General features: G+C 47.2%; 1 protein-coding gene across 1 annotated transcript in view; it reads left to right on the top strand.

Moving 5' to 3' along the window:
- The window catches only part of GPC2 (glypican 2), a 46989-nt gene extending 27801 nt beyond the window's left edge, over positions 1-19188 (top strand). Inside the window, exons 8-11 of the mRNA XM_066593782.1 lie at positions 9098-9232; positions 9311-9447; positions 13688-13863; positions 13987-19188. Coding sequence (XP_066449879.1) covers positions 9098-9232; positions 9311-9447; positions 13688-13863; positions 13987-14240 — 702 coding nt within the window. The 3' untranslated portion in view covers positions 14241-19188. The remainder of the gene's footprint in view (positions 1-9097; positions 9233-9310; positions 9448-13687; positions 13864-13986) is intronic.
- The last annotated feature ends 1390 nt before the right edge of the window (positions 19189-20578 follow it).

Here is a 20578-nt window from a genome sequence, read left to right as displayed (position 1 = left end):
GGTCCTAAAGCATAAAACCTACAGAGCCGGACAGCAGCCGTGTGCTGAGAGGACCTGTGATGTCACTGTCATGTGATCACTCACCTGATCTTAGCTCCACCCCCTTGATGTCACCATGTGATCACTCACCAGCTCTTTGCTCCGCCCCTAATTATATGAGGATGACCTCATCACAGATCCTAAAGCAGCAGAGCTCTGCGTGCTGAGTGCGACACGCTCATGTAGCAGAGCTTTGTGTGGTGTGTGTTTCACATGCGCATCTGGCAGAGCTACATGGCTCTGATTGGCTCAGCTGTGGCACTCGAAAACCAATCAATGCAGCGCTCAATGAAACTATGCGATGACTGTGATTGGTTTTTTGAGCGCTTCATTGATTGGCTGAGCTGCAGCACTCAAGAATCAATCAGAGCCATTGCTTCCTGGAGGCGGGGTTTAAAAAAACCCTGTTACCAGCAAGCGATCTTCTGTCAGCAGCAGAACTGCAAGCAAGCCTGCCGGAACTCCTGAGACCAGCGGGGAGGACCCAGGCGGCGCCTGCTAGGTAAGCATGATAAGACATTCCCCCAAAATAAGACCCTGTGCCTCTTTTGGGAAAAAATTTAATATAAGACAGGGAAACTGTGGTTTTGAATACTTTGAGGGCTTCAGTTTTTAAAATGGAATGACTTTATATATGAAGTTTCTAATACAAAGGCCCCTCAAACCTACTTCAAAACTGAATTGGTCCCTGAAACAACCAAGTTTGGCAATGTTCTTCCAAATTTGAAAAGTTGCTGCTATACTTGTAAACCTTGTACTACTTGTGAGCCGGGTAACATCCTGAGAAATAAAAGGAAAGTTAAGACATTGTGACAACATAACGTGGACACCTGGTAAATGGCATTTATTAATATGTATATCTGTATTACAAGTAGAAAATGTCTTACTAATTTCTCCAAATTTTCTTTAAATTTCGGATCTTTTTCTAAGCGAATGCAAAACAATCCGACCAAAATTCACCACAGATATAAAGTACAACGTGTCGCATAAAACAGTTTCAGAATCACTTTAATAAGTGCCAGCATTCCACAGTTATTACCACATAAAGTGAAAAAAACGTCAGGTTGCAAAAATTGGGCTTGGTCACCTAGTCCAAAACTGGCTTGGGTGGCAAGTGGTTAAAGAAAAACTGTGTTTTGGACATGCTGAGTAAGGCTGCTTTCACGTTACTTTTTAGGAGGCTATACCTGGTTACGTGCCGGGTTCCATCCTCCATTCAGAGAACTGCCTGGGGTCAGACACCAGGATGGATCCGGGACGTACTTATAAGGGAGAGTGTGAGATGGAGATCTTCTGTCTCCAAGCATGGTGCATTTATATCCAGTGTAAAAGACTGACAGAGATGGAAACTAAAGACGTCTCTGTCTCACGCATCCTCTTTTATGGTGCCATTCAGGTTCTGCCCCCATGCGATTTTCTGCATGAATGGTGGAAACCATAATGGAACCAGCACTGGATTCACATAACGTAATCTGAAACCCATCACTGCAAATCTGCAACGGGAATCCGTGCCATAGTTTGTACGGCTCACATTTTTTTCTGCTTGTTTATTGGAGAGAAGGCCCCTTCATTCTGAAGATTGGTGGGGGTCTCAGCAGTTAGGTCCCCCTCAATCAAGAAGTGATGGCATATGCCAGCAATATATCATCACTTTTAATAATTACAAATCCCTTTAAGTTGTCTTCAATGCTGCCAAATGACTTTGGTGCCTCTTATCCTTGGAAAACAGCTGAACAGTAAAACTCCAGTGGATCAGACTTTGTTTATCTGCCCAGCGGTCATGGGATTCTCTAGGAGCCCCCATAGACATTCATACCGGGATCCACTGACTAACATCCAATATCTGGGATGCAAGTTGGTCATAAGTGAGTTTTTCTCAAATTTCTTCCTCGCCCCACACCAAAGGTTGTGTTGACTAATTTTCCCCATGGCAAATTGTACCATTGAGTAAATTTTGCACATGAGTGACAATGTCTATTGAATCCGTGGGGCATGACATTAGCATGGCATGCTTCCTTGATGTTTTGGAGGCGCTGGGCATGTAAGCGCTTATATCCATATACGTCTCCAGTCTTTCTCGTCCGTATCATTGGGGGCCACAACCTAGACCATGGGATATAGCCACTGCCCTAGGAGGCGACACTAAGCAAAAAAGTGTTAGCTCCTCCCCACCTGGCTATATCCCCCCTGCAGGCACTCAGCTAATTAGTCTTTAGCTTAGTGTCTGCTAGGAGACAGACGTGGCTAGTCGCGGGAATCCAGGGAGTCGGGGCTTTTCCCTGGCCTCCCGGGGGAGACGCAGGCAGGGGGTGTCTCCACCACTACTGCGGCGTCTCACCCAGCGAAGAAAAAGGGGCCCGACCATGCAATGCGCATCTGAGTCGGTTACCCGCCAGCCATTGGGTCCCCCTCCCTGGAGTAGCGCACTGTCTGACGGTGACACATAGGGGGCAGCACTGCTGGAGCGGTCGATGCACGGACAGGCTGTGGCTCCCGGACAGATGCCCCATTGGGACTTCACACTGACAGCGGCAACATTCCGTTTGGGGACTCCATACTGGCGGCGGCAGCGGACGCAGGGTACCTTATGGAGCTTCAGGACAGCAGCGGCAGCTCTCCCGAGCAGGGATAGAAGCGAGGCATGTTGCAGGACGCCGGGGCGCCGGCCGGCAGGTCACTTCCGGGGGGCGGAGCGCCGTCGTCACGGCCGGAAATGTCACTTCCGGGTCGCGGGCGCGCTTCCGGGGCAGGCCACGCCCCCTCCGACCGCGGCAAGTTTAAAAGGGGCAGCCAGACGGAGGACTGGCCGCTCTCAGCAGCTGACACCTCGTTCTGTCTGCACTTCGGAGCCCAGCACTGCGCAGCTCTCTGAGCATACAGCAGCACAGCAGCACATCCGTCCAGCCATTCAGCCCTGCAATTCCTTTCTGCTACGGAGAAAGCACCCAGACAGCAGCAGCACCTCCTGTCTCGGGCACCAGCAGCTGTAACAACGCCGCAGCAGTCCCTGCCACAGCACCTGCCGGGTCACCAACGCTGCGAGATCGTGTGGTGGACCCGCGTCAACTCCCGACAGCATCCAAGCGTCAGGACTAGAGGCTCCAGCTGGACCGGGGGAACCGCGGAAACAGCTGCTAGACCGGGTAAGCCCTGCCCAAGGCAGCACTTCGCAGTGTTCTCCCCTCGCCCTCCCCGTCCCCCCTGCAGGCATTCCTGTAACGGTACGTAGCTTACCCGCTACCTGGAAGTTGTTTTCTTTTGCCATGTCTGACCCTAGATCAGAGGGTTCCAGCCCGGCCAAGGGGAGGGTGAAGCATTATGCTTGCACTACCTGCAGCGTTAAGTTTGCTTGCGGTCAAGTCGACCCCCGCTGCGCTAGATGTGCCGCGGCGCGCACAGCTCCAGGGACCCCGGTGCCCCCCGCCGCCCCTGTAGAGCCAGGGCCCGAACCCCAATGGGCAAGGTCTCTGGCCGCTGCCGTTTCTGGCTTGGCCACATCCTCTTCGGCGATTTTACGCCGGTTAGAGCCCAGCTCAGACGCGTCCTCCTCGGAATATGCACGAGGGAGGGCACACAAAAGAAGGAGGTCCCGTAGCAGCGAGGTCACTCCCCATAGATCGCGCCACACCAGGAGGTCGTCTAGATCCTCCAAGTCCAGACGGTCCAGAGACTCTCATGGCTCTCATGGGTCCAGGGAGTCCGTGCATACTTACCACAGATCAAGGCATTCTTCACGGTCCCGGTGTTCTGCGAGACCGGCCCGGGCTCATCTTGAGTCCCCTCGAGCGTCTTGCTCATGGGCGTCCCAGGACACGGCCCAAACGGCAGGCGAGGGCAGTGGGTCTGAAGACTACGACCACTCTGCAGGCTCGTCGGTTTCAGAGCTAAACGAGGAACAGGTGTCGCGTCTAGCCAGTCTAATGGACGGCCTGGTAATATCCATAAGAGAAACCCTCCAGGTAACAGAGGAACCAGTAGAGACGGCTCCTTCCACGGTGTCATTTAGACGGCAGAAGAGATCACGATAGGTCTTCCCAGACCATCCGGATTTTTCGGAGGTGCTTATCAAGGAATGGCAGAACCCGGACAAAAAATTTAGGCAACCCGGGAAGACTTGGGAAATTACATATCCATTCCCAGGGGGTCTGAAAAAGGGTTGGGCGGTACCTCCGGTAGTCGACCTGCCAGTGTCACGACTGTCTAGAAGCACAGCATTGCCAACAGCCGAAGTAGCAACGCTGGCTAATCCTCAAGACAGGAAGCTGGATACGTTGGTGAAAACAGTGTTTCAAGCCACAGGCACTGCCTTGCAGCCGATTTTTGCGGCCGCATGGGTCAGTAAGGCGTCCATAGCCTGGGCCAAACAGCTACGGAGAGACATTGTAACAGGCGCTCCACCGAGTGAGTTGCTCGAACTGACAGACAACGTCATACAGGCAAACAAGTTTGTATGCGCAGCAGAACTAGACGCAGCCAAGTTCGTTGCCCGGGCATCCGCTGCATCGGTCGCGGCAAGGAGAACTCTCTGGCTGAAAAGCTGGTCAGCAGATACAGCATCCAAGATGGCTCTAACAAAATTGCCATTCGAAGGAAACAGGCTGTTTGGACCTAAACTGAATGACATGATAAAGGACGCCACAGGCGGCAAGAGCACGTCGTTACCACAAATGCCGGCAAGAAAGGAGAAGGTTCCATTAAAAAGGAAACCGTTTTTTAGATCCTTTCGGCGTTTTTCGTCCCGTCCAGGGTCAGGGCAGTGGTCCCAGTCTACGAGAACCCTGACGGACGCAAAGAGGGGCCCCTCTTTCAAAACAAGACAAACATGGCGATCCCGACCCGGAACATCTAAAACGGCGGGATCAAAGAGCGCGGCATGAGATGCTGCCCCCACCCAGTGTCACCAGGGTGGGGGGCAGGCTCTCCCAATTTTGGGAGAGATGGGGGAGGCGCGTGAGCGACAAGTGGGTGCAGGAGATTGTGACATCCGGGTACGCAATCGAATTCACGACTCTCCCACGGAATTCGTTCTGCAGGTCCAGAGTGCCTACCACCCGGAAGGAGTAGCCAACCTACAGCAGGCAGTGCAGAATCTTCTGGCACAGGGGGTTGTGAAACCGGTACCGGGGGCACAAGAGAGGCAAGGGTTCTATTCGAATCTTTTTCTTGTACCCAAAAAGGACGGCAGAGTGAGGCCGGTGTTGGATTTAAGGAGGTTGAATCAATTCATCAGAACAAAACACTTCCGGATGGAGTCAATCAAGTTCGTGATAACCTCCATGCAGCCGGGCGAATTTCTGTCCTCGATAGATATCAAGGACGCTTATCTCCATATCCCGATTCGGGAAACACATCAAAAATTCCTTCGTTTCGAAACACAGGGAAGGCATTTTCAATTTACGGCACTGCCATTCGGCCTGTCTACCTCTCCAAGAGTTTTTACGAAGGTACTAGCAGCAGTGATGGCGCTACTCCATGCGGAAGGTATATCGGCCATTCCATACCTGGACGATATACTAATAAAGGCACCGTCGTGGGGCGGCAACATCAGAAGCCTACACGTCACGATGAAGATTCTAGAAGAATTCGGCTGGATAGTGAACCGCGAAAAATCGTGCCTAATACCGACACAACGTTTGGAGTTTTTGGGCATGATATTCGACACCAGCCAGCACCGGGTCCTGCTACCCCAAGCAAAGGTAGACAAGCTCCGGCAGGGGGTCCGGTCCTTAATACAGGGGAAACCGCTAACCATCAGACACTGCATGGCTATCCTGGGCCAGATGGTGGCAGCATTCGAGGCGGTTCCCTTTGCCCAGTTCCGGTCGAGGAAGCTACAACACTTGATATTGTCACGCTGGAACGGGTCCTGGCTGACCCTGGAACAGCGAATCCAGATAACCCCTCAAGTCCAAAGGTCACTGAAGTGGTGGCTGGAACCTGGGAGGCTTCAGGCGGGACGGCCTTTGGGCCCAAGGCGTTGGATAGTAGTGACGACGGACACCAGCCTTTCAGGTTGGGGCGGAACACTGGGGGACCAGTCTGTTCAAGGAGTTTGGTCTCAAAGAGAGACAAGGCTGCATATAAACATCCTAGAGTTGCGGGCCATCTACCTGACTCTCCGACACTTCGGGCCCAGCCTCAAGAGAAAAAATGTACGCGTCCAGACGGACAACACCACAGCGGTGGCCTATGTCAACCGGCAAGGGGGAACACGGAGCGCGTCGGTAATGAGCGAGGTAGCAGGCATACTAACGTGGGCGGAGAAGCATCTGAGCTCGATTTCCGCAGTCTACATTCCCGGAATAGAAAACTGGGTGGCGGATTACCTAAGCCGGGAAAGAGTAGATCCCGGCGAATGGGGGCTGCACCCAGAAGTTTTTCGGCGATATGCCTGAAATGGGGCACACCAGACGTGGACCTCATGGCGTCCCGACTAAACTACAAACTACGCCCATTTGTGTCCCGAGCGCGGGATCCACAAGCAGTGGCAACGGATGCGCTGACCATTTCGTAGGGGGAGTACAAGCTCCTATACGTATTTCCACCAATCCCTCTCATACCGAGGATCCTAGGGAAAATCAAGCAGGAAGGGCGACCAGCGATATTAATAGCGCCAGACTGGCCAAGAAGAAGCTGTTCCCGACAATCATAGAAATGCTGTTCGACACACCGTGGCATCTTCCAGAGCAAAGAGACCTGCTATCCCAGGGGCCTTTTCTACACCCAAATTCCAAGTCTCTACATTTGACGGCTTGGCCGTTGAGACCGAGGTGTTGAGAAGAAAAGGTTATTCGGAGAAGGTTATTCAGACAATGATACGGGCCAGAAAACCAGCCTCATCTGCAATTTATTATAGAGTCTGGAAGCGCTTCTTCACCTGGTGTGAGGAGAGGCGGGTACAACCGATGCAATTTTCAGTGGCCAGAATTCTTGCATTCCTACAATCGGGCCTCGAAGTAGGATTGAGGGTAGGTTCGTTGAGGGGACAAGTGTCGGCATTAACGGTACTGTTCCAAAAGCCAATCGCAAATCGGATGGCTGTACGTACATTCCTGCAAGGAGTCGCTCATACGACACCCCCGTTTAAACCCCCGGTCCAAACTTGGGACCTTAATCTCGTGTTGGACACTATGACAGACCAGCCGTTTGAGCCGCTGAAGGAAATTTCTATGCGACTACTGACCTGGAAGGTGGTATTCCTCGTCGCTATCACGTCAATCCGTAGGGTCTCAGAGCTGGCGGCTTTGTCTATACAGGCGCCATATATGATCTTCCACCAGGACAAATCAGTACTAAGACCATCACCCGAGTTTCTACCAAAGGTAGTCTCGCAGTTTCACATTAATGAAGAAATTGTCTTGCCTTCTTTTTGTCCAGATCCAGTACACAAAAAGGAAAAAATGCTGCACCACCTGGACGTAGTAAGGGCGCTGAGGATCTATGTGAAAAGAACAAAGGAGTTTCGTAAGACCGACACCCTCTTCGTTATTCCGGAGGGGACCCGAAGGGGCTTGGCAGCCTCAAAAGTCACCCTATCGAAATGGATAAGGTCCCTGATAACAGAGGCGTATCGCGCCTCAGGACGCTCGCCGCCATTTCGGGTTACGGCCCACTCCACACGGGTGGTAGGGGCTTCCTGGGCAGTCCGTCACGGAGCCTCAGCCCTTCAGGTGTGTAAGGCAGCCACCTGGACTTCCTTACATACGTTCTCAAAATTTTATAAGGTCCACACAGCTGCATCAGCTGACGCCGCTCTTAGCCGGAAGATCTTGCAGGCGGCGGTCGTTGACCGCACAGCCGAACTTTGAATGCCCACCCAATATATTGTTTTCGGGACTGCTTGTGGACGTCCCATGGTCTAGGCTGTGGCCCCCAATGATACGGACGAGAAACAGATATTTTTGGTATAACTTACCGTAAAATCTCTTTCTCGTCGCGTTCATTGGGGCCACAGCACCCACCCCTTGTTATTTAAGCGGTTGCTGGAACTTTCTGTTCTTCGGTCATGGTTTGGCAGAGAATTACGCCAAAAATATGTTTTGGTATGTATAAAACATAGTATGTATAATTTTACTCCCACTGGCTTCCTACTGCTTGCAGACAGACTAATTAGCTGAGTGCCTGCAGGGGGGATATAGCCAGGTGGGGAGGAGGTAACACTTTTTTGCTTAGTGTCGCCTCCTAGGGCAGTGGCTATATCCCATGGTCTAGGCTGTGGCCCCCAATGAACGCGACGAGAAAGAGATTTTACGGTAAGTTATACCAAAAATATCTGTTTCTCTGTGCTTCCAATTAGACCGAAGGGATGAAGGATACTTTATATATCCAATGAAAAAGAGAAGAGAAGCACTCCAGGGAATAAAATCCCTTTGGTATCTTTATTGTGCCCATAAGACATGAACAACGTTTCGACCCTGCTCCAACGGGTCTTTGTCAAGTGATGTTATTCCCTGGAGTGCTGCTCTTCTCTTTTTCATTGGATTGACATACTTTCGATCCAGGGATCCAGGATCGTGACGAGCGTGCATCACTTATGTGATGATATCCTTCCTTACAAGCTAAGGTGAAGCGTGTGCTGTGACTAATTGACTATTTGTGATGGATACTTTATATATAATATACCACAGTCCGTGCTGTCTACTAGATGTTGGATGCCGTTCCTTCAATACTTCTGTCATTGATAACATTCTGTCTGTCAAGAGATGGCGCTCACATAATGCAGATTTCTAGGATTCCCTTGGGGGTCGGTGCCATCTGATCTGTGGATGCCATCACATGATGTCCCTCTGCCAGCCAGTGGCAGGGCTCTTAGAGCTCCGTTAAGGCTTTCTGTCTCTCTGTTCATTTTTTTCGAGTAGAGAAATGGTATTAAAACATCATGAAATGGTTCTGTGTTTTCCTGATTGATTTCAATGGGATTTTAAAATAACGGAAAGCACATAGGAAGCTCTCGGTTTGCTCCCATCCCTTTAAGTTTCAGTTTTTTAATGGAACAAATGGCGCAGCCGGCAGGGCTTCTGCGGTAGACAGTACAACTGATCCTAGTGTCCTTGTACAGGTCTTCCAGGCATGTGGCACTCCGCGTCCATCCCGAACCAAACGTTCACCTTATCAAGAGCCAAAGAGGACGTTCCACGTGTACAGCAATGAGGAGAAGCCAACCTCAGCCGCTGGCACCAACATCGACCGCCTGGTGAGAAAGGATTGATCATCGTTACAATTATCTTCCCTGTCCATTGCCTTCCTTTATGTAGCATTTCCATCTACATAGGTGTCAGATGTGGTATCCAAACTCCGGCAGCTGCGCGGCCTCTGGAAGCTCCTCCCTCTTTCTCTGTGCTCCGATCACAGGGTCTCGGCTGGTCTCAGTAACCAGGATCGGTGCTGGAACGGACAGACCCGGGGAAGGTGAGTAAAGACACAACTTTTCACAAATGTTTCCATTGCTGTAGTTGCTTCAGGGCTTGTTTGAGGAACAAGCATTAGTTTTCATTGTTACCAATTTGGGGTAGATACGACTTTTTGATCACTTTGTATTCCTTTTTTTTTTTTGGAAGTGGGCTTAAGAAAAGCAACAGTTCTGGCTTCTTGTTTTTTCAGTGTTAACAATGTGGAACAATATACCTGTTAGCCTTATGGTAAAGATTCTTACAGTTGCAGCGATGCAAATTATGAATAGTTCTGTGTTTTTAAAGTTTTTTTTGTTGACCTAATTCATGTCGTATTGGGGGGGAAAGTTTTTCTTTTGGCGTTCAGCCATGCGATCAAGCTTCTGTATTTCAGTGTTTTGTGGCTGTCGGCTTAAAAGGCCACTCCAGTGATTTTTTTTTTCTCTTTTTATTCATTATTTAACTGGCCCCCAATAGTATAAGTCAGGTAGTATTACCACCTTTAGTTATTTCTTTCTATCATTAATCCCTTCTCAGGTGGGTCATGTAAGCTCATTCTGACCACCTGAGAAATGCTTGGCTTTATATTCTATTTCTAAGGATGCATTCAGACGACTGTATATCGGCTGGGTTTTCATGCCCAGCCGATATACGGCGTCTCTCTCTGCAGGGGGAGGAGGTTGGAAGAGCCGAGAGCAGTGCTGTAAGCTCTCTTCCTCCTCTCCCCCCCCCTACACTATTTTCAATGAGGACAGGCGGGACGGGGGCGGAGCTATTTCTCAGAATTAAACCCCGCCCCGTTCTGCCTTCTCTCATTGCAAATAGTGCAAAGGGGCGGAGAGGGGGTAGCAGCTCAGAGCACTGCTCCCAGCTCTTCCAGCCTCCTCCCCCTGCAGAGAGAGATGCTGTATATCGGCTGGGCGTGAAAACCCAGCCGATATACGGTCGTCTGAATGCAGCCTAAGTCTGTATAACTCCTTTGTGAAGATTATACATGGACTCTACCACACAGACTCTTCATGGAGGGGACAAAAACTCCTATCATAGTTACTGCTGATGTTTAGAGGTTCATGTCACACAGTTATATTGAAGGAGATCACAGCTCAGCATATTGACTGTATACTTATGGTCTTTAGCTTTTTTAACCTCTTAATGACCGCTGATACGCCTTTCGACAGCCTGTTTCGGTGGTCTATATATGAAAAGAGATCACCGGGCGATCTCTCTTCATACATCCTGGATGCTGGCTGTATCTAGTTCGATCCCCGCGTGAGTCAGGTAGCCAGCTCAAGGTTGACTCAGCCTTCCATCCTTCCGAGGTCGGTAAAATGAGAACCCAGCTTGGTGGGGGGTAATAAGTAATAATTACCTGAAAGCGCTGCGGAATAAGTTGGCGCTATACAAATACCATGATTTTATTTTATCTCACAGCCAACACCCGGCAGCAATAGCACCGATGATCCGCATGGCTGATCGGAACTGTTAACCTTTTAAATGCCACTGTTAATTTTGACAGCGGCATTTAAATCCCCCAAACAAAATTCAGAGTTTCTGTATTCCCCCCCCCCCCCCCCCCCCCGCGCGCAATGAGATCACAGGGAGCTCTGCAGGTGTCATGTCAGCTGGGGGCCTTCTGAAAGACTCCAGGGCTGTCATGACAGAATGCCATGCCCATGGAGTGGCTTGATAGACTGCCTGCCCGATAGCAGTATGATGCAATGCTGTGGCATTACATCATACTGCAGGAGCGATCAAAGTATCGCAAGTTGTTGTCCCCTCTGGGGACAAAAAAAAAGGAGTAAAAATAAGAACCATAAAGTTTTACTAATTATTAAAAAAAAGTGACAAAGGTTTAAAAAAATCCTTTTCCCATATTTGTAATAAAAGAATCTAAATAATGAAACAAAAATACATATTTGGTACTGCTGCATCCGTAAAAGTCTGATCTTTCAAAGTAGCATTATTTACCTCACAAGATGAACATCGACAGGGAAAAAAAAAAGAACATCAGAAATGCGCTTTTTTGATCACCTTGTTTCCAAGAAAAAATAGAATAAAAAGCGATCAAAAATTTGTATATATTCCAAAATGTTACCAATACAAACTGCAGGATGTCCTGCAGAAGATGAGCCCTGGCACAACTGTGCTGTCGGAAAAATAAAGAAGGTGGCACAAAATAACTTTTAAAGTTTTAATATCTTCGGGAAAAAAATACAAGTAGTACAGCAAAAAAAAAAAAAGGCATTTTTGTTGCAGTTTGCGCGTCGTAGAAACAAGACGTACCGAAAGCTTGCGGCGTTTAATTTTTTTCCATTTTTCGCCACGTAGAATTTTTAAAAAGTTTTTCAGTATAATTATATGGTACAGTAAATAATACCATTAAAAAATACAACTCGTCCCGCAAAAAACAAGCCCTCCTACAGCGACGGCCATGGATAACTAAAGGAGTCACAATTTTTTAAAAAGGGGGGAGGAAAAGACGAAAATCGAAAAACGGAAAAAAGCTAAGTCACTAAGGGGTTAAGTAAATATAGAATGTAGAACGCAATGGCAGTGTCCACCCAGCAGGCAGAGAGGTATTGGCTCTAGCTGGTGGTCAATGTGATGTTGTGCTGATGCATTATGGGAGTGTTAGCAAAGCATAGATAAAAGCCAGCAGGGAGAAATCTCAGCATGAAGATGGTGCCTGATAAGTATCAGACAAGAGGCGGCACTCCATGGAAGTGATTGTAATGTACATAGGAAACCTCTGAGTGTGATAGGCAATCAGGTCAGAGAGGCAGGGATGGAAAAATGTGCTTTGCCGGGGTGGCCCTTCTAAGGCTCTGTTTACATCGGTGTCAGAGGCTTCGTTGGGGGCAGATCTGTCCCAAGTCCTTGGATGAAATAGGGCAGCAAGCTGTGCTTTTTCGTCCCTGAAAATGCAAGAGGACATCTTGGAAGCCAAACGGACTCCCTCATAATCAGGAGGATCAGCAGTGTTCACTACTGTCATAGGACAGATCCTTCTATCAAGGGATTCTGTTTTCCTGCTCACCATAATGGAGTGGTAAAGTGGAAACCCAAAGATAAATGTGAGCAAAGCCTTAAACTTACAGGCTTGTAAGAAGTAGAAAGATGGCAGACCTGGGAGCCATCATTAATTCCCTGATTGCTATAGAAACCCCCTTAGGTGCCACCGGGGTGACAGAGGGAGCCCTCTCTCTCCAACAGCTTAGGTGCCACGGTCGCCATTCACTGCAGCATCTAAATGGTCAGTAGTGACCCTGCAGTTGCATAGTGCATTCTCTCTGCCAGGATAAACCATTAGGGGGACTTTAGATTATTCATACTGTTTTATTAGAATGGTAGAGTTGGAAGGGGCCTCCAGGGTCATCGGGTCCGACCCCTGCTCAGTGCAGGAATCATAGAATGGTAGAGTTGGAAGGGACCTCCAGGGTCATCGGGTCCAACCCCTGCTCAGTGCAGGATCACTAAATCATCCCAGACAGATGCCTGTCCAGCCTCTGCAGCTCAGTGTATGAATGTATGCAGTAAGCCCTTATGCTCTCCCTATGGATCTACTGTTTTAAAAAAGGAGCTGCAGCTACTATGAAGATATAACGTATATACTCGAGTATTAGCCGACCCGAGTATAAGCCGAGTCAATAAGTTTTTTTACCCCAAAAAATTGGTAAAACTTATTGACTCCAGTATAAGCCTGGCTATACTCGAGTATATAGTAGGTAAAAAAAAAGTAATACTCATCTATCAGCCGGCGTCTGTGTCCCCGGCGCGATGCTGTCCACGGCGGTGCAGCCAGCTGCTGCAGTCTTCTCCCTGGCTTGCTTTTGAAATCCCTGCTGTCACCGTGTGGGGTAAATAATGGGTGATTTTTGTTTTTTTACTTTCATACATTTTTATTTTTGTGTTAATAAATGTATTACCCTGTTTCCCTGAAAATAAGACATGCCCTGAAAATAAGACATAGCATGATTTTCCAGAATTTTCCAGGATGCAAAATGATTTTTCAGGCTTTTTGAGGATGCTTGAAATATAAGCCCTACTCCAAAATTAAGCCCTGCTAACAGTTAATTTAAAAAAGTCAATTTAAATATTGTCCAGGCAGCTATACATGTAAAAAAGTTAAACCTTTTTGAACAAAAATGAATATAAGACACTGTCTTATTTTCGGGGAAACACGGTACTAATGCACATCCTGGAGCGTTAAGGGGTTTAAGTTAATATTTGTTTACTTTTCTTACTCTCCCCTCCCACAGGTATCTCCCACAGGTAACGGGCGATGGGGTAGTTAATCAGATCAATAATCCGGAGGTGGAGTTACCAATGTCACCCCCAGATCCTAGAACCCGTCAGCTGGGGCTGCAGCTTCGCGTGGTGAGGAGCAAGTTAAAAGCAGCATACAGCGGGAAGGACAGCGAAACACAGGAGCCCTGTAAGTGTTACTGCCTATACGCCAAGGATGAGTTGGACCCCCCATGTGGGACTGGTCTGGAGCTCTGTTCCTCTGACCCCCCAGTAATATAATGTGTGCATCTCTTTTCCTTCCTTCATTTAGACGATGAAGGCAGCGGAGGCTCCGGTGGAGGGGAGCCTGTAACAGAGAAACCTGCCATCAAAATCCAGGGAGGTGGTGGAGAGCGAAGGGAGCGACCCAGCAAAGAGAGGAAGCAGCAGGGTGCTGGCGGGAGAGGGAGAGGCGGTGGTAGGAGGGGTGGCGGTAGGAACAACGATGGAGCAGGAGTGCTGTGTTCTCCCACGTATATCATCCTTCTCATGACCCTAGTCGTCAGACTTTTAGTATCTGCGTGACCGGGACAAAGTGATTGTAGTTATCGGGGCTCTGACCTATGCTGCATGGGATCATAGAATGGACCTTAATCCTGCACATTGCTGAGATGGCAATAGTCATGTTAGGATGTGACATATCATCCATAGCTGCAGTGGGCAAATGATACAATCTACATGGCTACTTGCTGTTTGTAATGGTGCAGAATTACAACATGCAACCTGCAGTATATTATAAGGGGTTTCAGGTTTCTGGTAAATAACACTTTTCTAACATATCTTGCGTTGCAATTTCTCACTTTATTCTCATAGAATGGTAGAGTTGGAAGGGACCTGCAGGGTCATCAGGACCTCCAGGGTCATCGTGTCCAACCCCCTGCTCAGTGCAGGATCACTAAATCACCCTAGACAAATATTCTGCTTGCTGACATTGAATACAAACCCATGTATGTCCAGAGGATAAAAGCCTGTGCAGACCTAACACTTTAGTGCTCGTTCATGTCTGAATAGGTTTGAAATTCTGTGCTAATTTCTTAATGTATCTTCCTAGGATTTGAAGTTTTTGTTTCTTGAGCTCCAAATTCCCTGCAAAGCCAAAGATTGAAATGATAACTTTATGATTGCCTACAGCCACCACTAGGGGGAGCTTACTGTATACTATTTTATTATTGATTTCAATGTGCAAATTGTATATCATAGGCTCCTATCTGCCCTCTAGTGGTGACTACAGGCATGCAGTGCATTAAAAGTGATGTCTGTCTCTGCGGTGGATTTGAAGCTCTGTATCAGAAAAACAAGACTCCAAGCACGATTGAGGGAATTAATTCTTAGAATCTTGGACCTACAATCACATGATGATAAAAGTGGAGCTCCTCTATAAGATTGCCTCACATGCCTGCTGTGTAAACACTTGTGGGCAACACATTCGGGGTAAATTCCTTTCCATTCAGATGTTGCCTAGCTTAAGAAAGTGGAAGTAGCAACTTACAGAGACTTCACAGACAACTCGTTCCTACTTTGGTTATAGACTGAGGGTGGGGAATGCTTGGCGCGGCGTCTATCTCGTCTGGGTATATACTGTATAAATATAAGACAGTATTAATAAATCTCCTTTGTGACTCATTTACGACCATTTACAAGTGCATGTTACTGCATGGAAACATTCTTGATGACTTCCAGAGACAGAAAACGATACAAGCCCTGCATCTGTATGTGTGGTACGTCATCAAGACAGGTTTTCAGCCTCTTAATGTAAGCAAGAATGTTTTCATTCACTGACAGCAAGTAGAGGCTGTAAGTAATTGAAACACATTATGTTAGAAAGTTGCAAAACTTTTCATGATGCAATAAGTAAGCTTTATTTTTTTTTTTAAACCAGAAGCTCCTTTAATATATGTCGTAAAGATTCGGCAGCGTAAGTCAGAAACCCGATAACCGCTGTAAGGCTGGGTTCACACGGGGCGGATTCGCCGTGGAAATTCCGTCCGGAATATTGCCACAGCAAATCCGCCTGCGGCCGTTAATCCCGGGATTAGCCAGCCATGTGGATGATATTTCTCAGAAATCTCGTCCACACGGGATGGCGAATCCGCCGTGCAAAGCCAGCAGAAACGGGCGCTGCAGCGTGAATTCGCCGACCGCAGCATGTTAATTCCTTTTTTTCTCCGCTGCAGCTGCGGCTAATTGCTGCGGGTTTTGAAGCATCAGATTCCCGGCATAAATCTTGCGGTTTTTCGCTGCGGCCAAACCGCGAGATTTCCGCCCATTGTGAACCCAGCCTAATAAAAGTGTTCTAGGGGGTTCAGTGATTAACCCCCACAGCGTATCATCCCCATGTTAGCTGTGTACTAATACAGTATGTGGGGTGACGGTTCAGAAGACATTAACCCTCCAGTTTCTTTCTGGTTTCCAGCAGTGAATCATCGAATAGACAGACAGCTCTTTATGTAGAATATCTCGGCTCTTGTCCTGTTCTATTAATGTGGATCCTTTGTTAGCGGAAAGATTCAGTATTTAAGAAATGCTGCGGAAACTGAGATTCGTTTGAAGGAGTCGCACACTTATGGGCAGTCCCTGGTCATTTACCACTTCCTGTCAGCTCCCTGGTGGTCAAGAGGGATGCAAAGATTAATATTGACTAGAGTGCAGTTAGTACAGAATATCTCTGGTATCATAGGTGGTCTAGGGTGATTAAGGGTGGTCTAGGGTGGATGGCTATGGGTTCCTAGGGGTCTAGGATCATTAATTAATAATATAACTAGTGTATATAGTTTATTATTACATGGTTTAGGATGATGAATGGGTTAGCGGCTGCTTCCTCTTAATCAATTATCCAAATCGAAGTGAAGCTATATGGCAAGAGCTGTAACTGGACACGGGTAGATTAGTGTCAATATGCATGTATGCCGCTGTAGGGACCAGTCCAATATATATGATCGCTTTCTGTTATAGGCCCCATTAAGTGGGCCATAGGTATTAGATATGTGTTAGTGGATTGTGTCCATAATCTTATAGCATCCCTGCCCAACATCTCATATGAGGCCCTGTATAGCGATGGCGTCAGTATTGTCACATGAGGGGTCCTGCTTCTTAGTCCCGGCCCCGGTAGTCACAGTAAGTAGAGCTTTGTGTAGTGTACAACTCCTTTAAATGAATCCCAGTCCGTGGTGTTCTCCATCTACAGTTATGTACAGAGAAATCTGCTTAATGATGCCGAGTGAGATGGGATACGTCATCGTAGGACTGACAGTCTGGTTGCTAGGGATACTTTGCCTAACAACCGCAGTCTTTTCCATAAGGTGTAAATTGCCAACCTCTTTAAACTCTTTGGCCGAGTACTTTTATGTGGTCAGAGGAATACAGGGACCTACGAAATACAAAAAAGGCCGAAGACTGTCGTATCTGTAAGGTATTTCCTTCCATTTCTACTACTGGCCGTTTTTAGTATCAGTGTTACATTCCATTTTTATAATGACCTTTGTTTACAGGATTTTATAGGGACTGATAGATTGTAAAGGGGTTTCCAACTTTTGGACATAAACTCATAAATTATAGCCAAACCCAAATCTTCTGCCCTCCTCCTCCGTCCTGCGGCTTCTCCCTTTTAGGAAATCGGTTACTTTCCTATGATGGAATGATAATCCAGGACCGTTCATAATCTGGAATCTATGGATGCTGGATGGAAGGAACGGTACTTACTTCCTCTTATTCTGTACCGGAGGTCCTTCGTGAATGTCTTCAGCTTCATAGCCTAGTCCCATCCACAGCTCTATTCAGATTTAGTGGTGGTCTGGTAGCTCTCATGAGCTCGCCTCTCACTGCTGCCTCCTGCTGGTGCAGAGTCATCTCTTTTTAGTGTGATACATTTTTGGGCTCCTAGTTTACAGCATCCAGATGCTGGACAAACAGTTGACTATCAGCGATTACCCCGGCTCCTCCGTACACACAGGGGCATGTTTACAAAAAAGTTGTAGATTTTTGCATAAGCAGGTATTTGTGCAAAGATTTGTGACTTTTTCTCTGTTCACCCCCAATCAACAGCTAGGTTTATGTATCATTTTCTCCAGAAATTGGCGTAAATTATACCAGAAATGATACGTCCACTCGGACCTGGTGTACATTTTTCTGAAGGCTGATGGAGGTGCTGGGATGTGCTGACTACATGAAGAGGTTGTGCCTCTTCATGTCTTAAGTGCGCCGCGTCCCGGTGTTAACCATGCTAAACTTGGTATCAGAAACCCCCAGCTTAGTAAATATGCCCCCTAAACTTTGATTGAGGTGAGCTACTTATCTCTCGAGGAACAAAAGGATCAGGCGTTGGAATTCAGCGTCTTTGACCTTTCTTTCTCCAGACATCATTGGTTGGGAGAAAGTTTATCCGCCCCTATACACATCAGAGAATCATCTGGCCGCGCTGTAATTTGCCGGTTCACAAATAAACAGTCATTTGTACAGTGTTTCCCCCGAAAATAAGACAGTGTCATATTAACTTTTGTTCAAAAAAGTTTAACTTTTTTACATGTATAGCTGCCTGGACACTATTTAAATTAACTTTTTAAATTAACTGTTAGCAGGGCTTAATTTTGGAGCAGGGCTTATATTTCAAGCCTTCTCAAAAAGCCTGAAAAATCATTTTGCATCCTCAAAAATTCTGGAAAATCATGCTAATGTCTTATTTTCAGGGAAACAGGGTATGAGGGTCTTAAAGGGGTTGTCTAAGAAATGGACAAATGGCTGCCTTCTGTACAGCCTGTGAGAAACCCGACACAGAATGTAAGTAGGCTGCATTGATGAGACCTGAAAAGAAGCCATGGGTGGGGAGCAGAGCTGTGGGCGGAGTCAACACCATGTGTCTTCCTGTTGACAGGAACTAGCATTGTGGTGGTCTACACCCTCTCACATCCTTTGGCTTTGTTCACTGTCTTGTTTTTCATTTAAAGGAAATGATCATCACTTATCACCATTCTTACTTGATCTGTTCTAGATATGTACACACTAATGCATTCCAAGATTCTCAGTGCAGCTTTGGCTGTAACTATAGAAGACTTGGTGCAATTTAGGATTAGTGGCAAGTAAATAAAGCAAGTTTTCTATAACCCCCTAAAATGATCCCCTACCACGTGGATTCATTCCACATCTGACACGGTTTGAATGTAAGTTTTTGGCGTCGTTCCCCCCCAAAGCTTTTTAATGTGTTTAACTCTTGTCTCAGTTTATGAAGGAGGATTATACAGATGGTAGGGATTTCCCAAGGGAAGGCAATCCCTGTGATACTGATCCCCAGGTTCGGCGCTTCCAAAAGTGGAAAACCCCATAATTTTTTCCCTTAATTTACGTATTTATATATTTAATTGAGATTTTCTTGTAAATAACTGGATATGGTTTTAATTGTTTGTACGGTAATTTAATAATTCTGTTAAAATTTCTATATATTTTTTAAAATGCTGGTACGTTATACAATTTCATTTGATACCTGGACATTTTTTAAATAAAGATTTCATTTCTAAGATATTGCTATATTTTTCTTTATAGGACGGCATTTAATTATTTTTTTTCCTTGCTTCCATTTGAGACGATCCAGCAGTGAAAATAATCCATTGTAGAGAATTTGTAGCTATTAGGCCTCCATCACAAAGAAAAGGGTCGCAGCATCATGGGGCGGACATACAGGACTTCCTTTAGGCTACTAGCACATCAACAGTTTTTAGAAAAGTAGACAGAAATAAGTCCCGTTCAGTCGAATGGGTGCATGCACACAGGCTGTTATTTTTCTGGGACTGATGGGACAGTTGGGAAGCATGCGAACATTAATATACAGGTGCATGTCATCAGGAGCTACAAAAGCTGGCCATTAACCCCGGTACTAGTGTAGTATGCCTCTGTAGTGCCCAGTATATACATTTCTGGCCCCCTTCATAATGTCATGTCTTGTGTTGGTGCGCTGTGCCAATTGTCTAGTCATTCTGTTATGTGTATTGCACAGCTGCAGCAAGTGAGAGATTACATGGTTGCATGAGCCTGGGAGATGTTCGTAATGTATCAGTTATGTCATGTCACGTGATCCATGTTGTCTATAAATGTGAGTGACTTGGGTCTGAGTCGTTGGTAGGGGTGGTGGTGTGTTCCATGCTTCGTGCTGGGTTTCTGAGAGTGCCAGCCACATGGGGTTGGAGGGTACCTTCAACTCCCATGTGGTGAAGAATGGAGGAGGAAGAGCGGTTGCTGATCTGTGTGCCAGTGACTGCGGAGGAATGAGTCCCAAAAGAGAGAAAGCATGAGCGTGTTGGTGGTGAGTGAAGGCCCAGCCTCTGTGCAGTGGTACTCTTGTGCTGTTTTTTTACTACGCGGCCATCCTGTACTTTGGGATCACTGCGTAGCGGTACTAGAAGTCTGCTGTCCTACACGGCCGTCCTGTGCCCTGGGATCACCGTGTAGAGGTATTAAGAAAGATTCTTGTCCTGCACATTTGTTCTGTGTAATTTGTACCTTTTACCCAGTGTTTGATAAGAAGTAAAGTTTTGTCTGGCCCTGACCATTCCTGGTGACCTGAGGTACTTTATACAAGTCTGCGGCTCCTTTATTTACCGCCAAGAGTCTTTCCAGTGGGTAACGGAACGGTGGCGTCACCCGTGACAACCCCTATACCTGTTCGCAAGTTTATTGGGCATCCCTTTTCGAGGGGTGTCTGGAAGACGCCCAGCACTGCCCTGGTAAAGGCTACGTGCATCCCTCCGGAACGTAGTAAGTGCCACCGTGATAAGCCGCCTATCTTGTGCCGCCTATCTTGCCCTCCCAGCTCCTCAACGTACGTCCTGTGTTCTGTGTCACTCTATGGGACGCTGCACCTCCATCAGGACATAGGT

The sequence above is a fragment of the Eleutherodactylus coqui genome, chromosome 2 (assembly GCF_035609145.1).
Source record: "Eleutherodactylus coqui strain aEleCoq1 chromosome 2, aEleCoq1.hap1, whole genome shotgun sequence".
In the NCBI taxonomy this organism is placed as follows: domain Eukaryota; kingdom Metazoa; phylum Chordata; class Amphibia; order Anura; family Eleutherodactylidae; genus Eleutherodactylus; species Eleutherodactylus coqui.
This window is presented reverse-complemented; position numbering and strand designations above follow the sequence as displayed.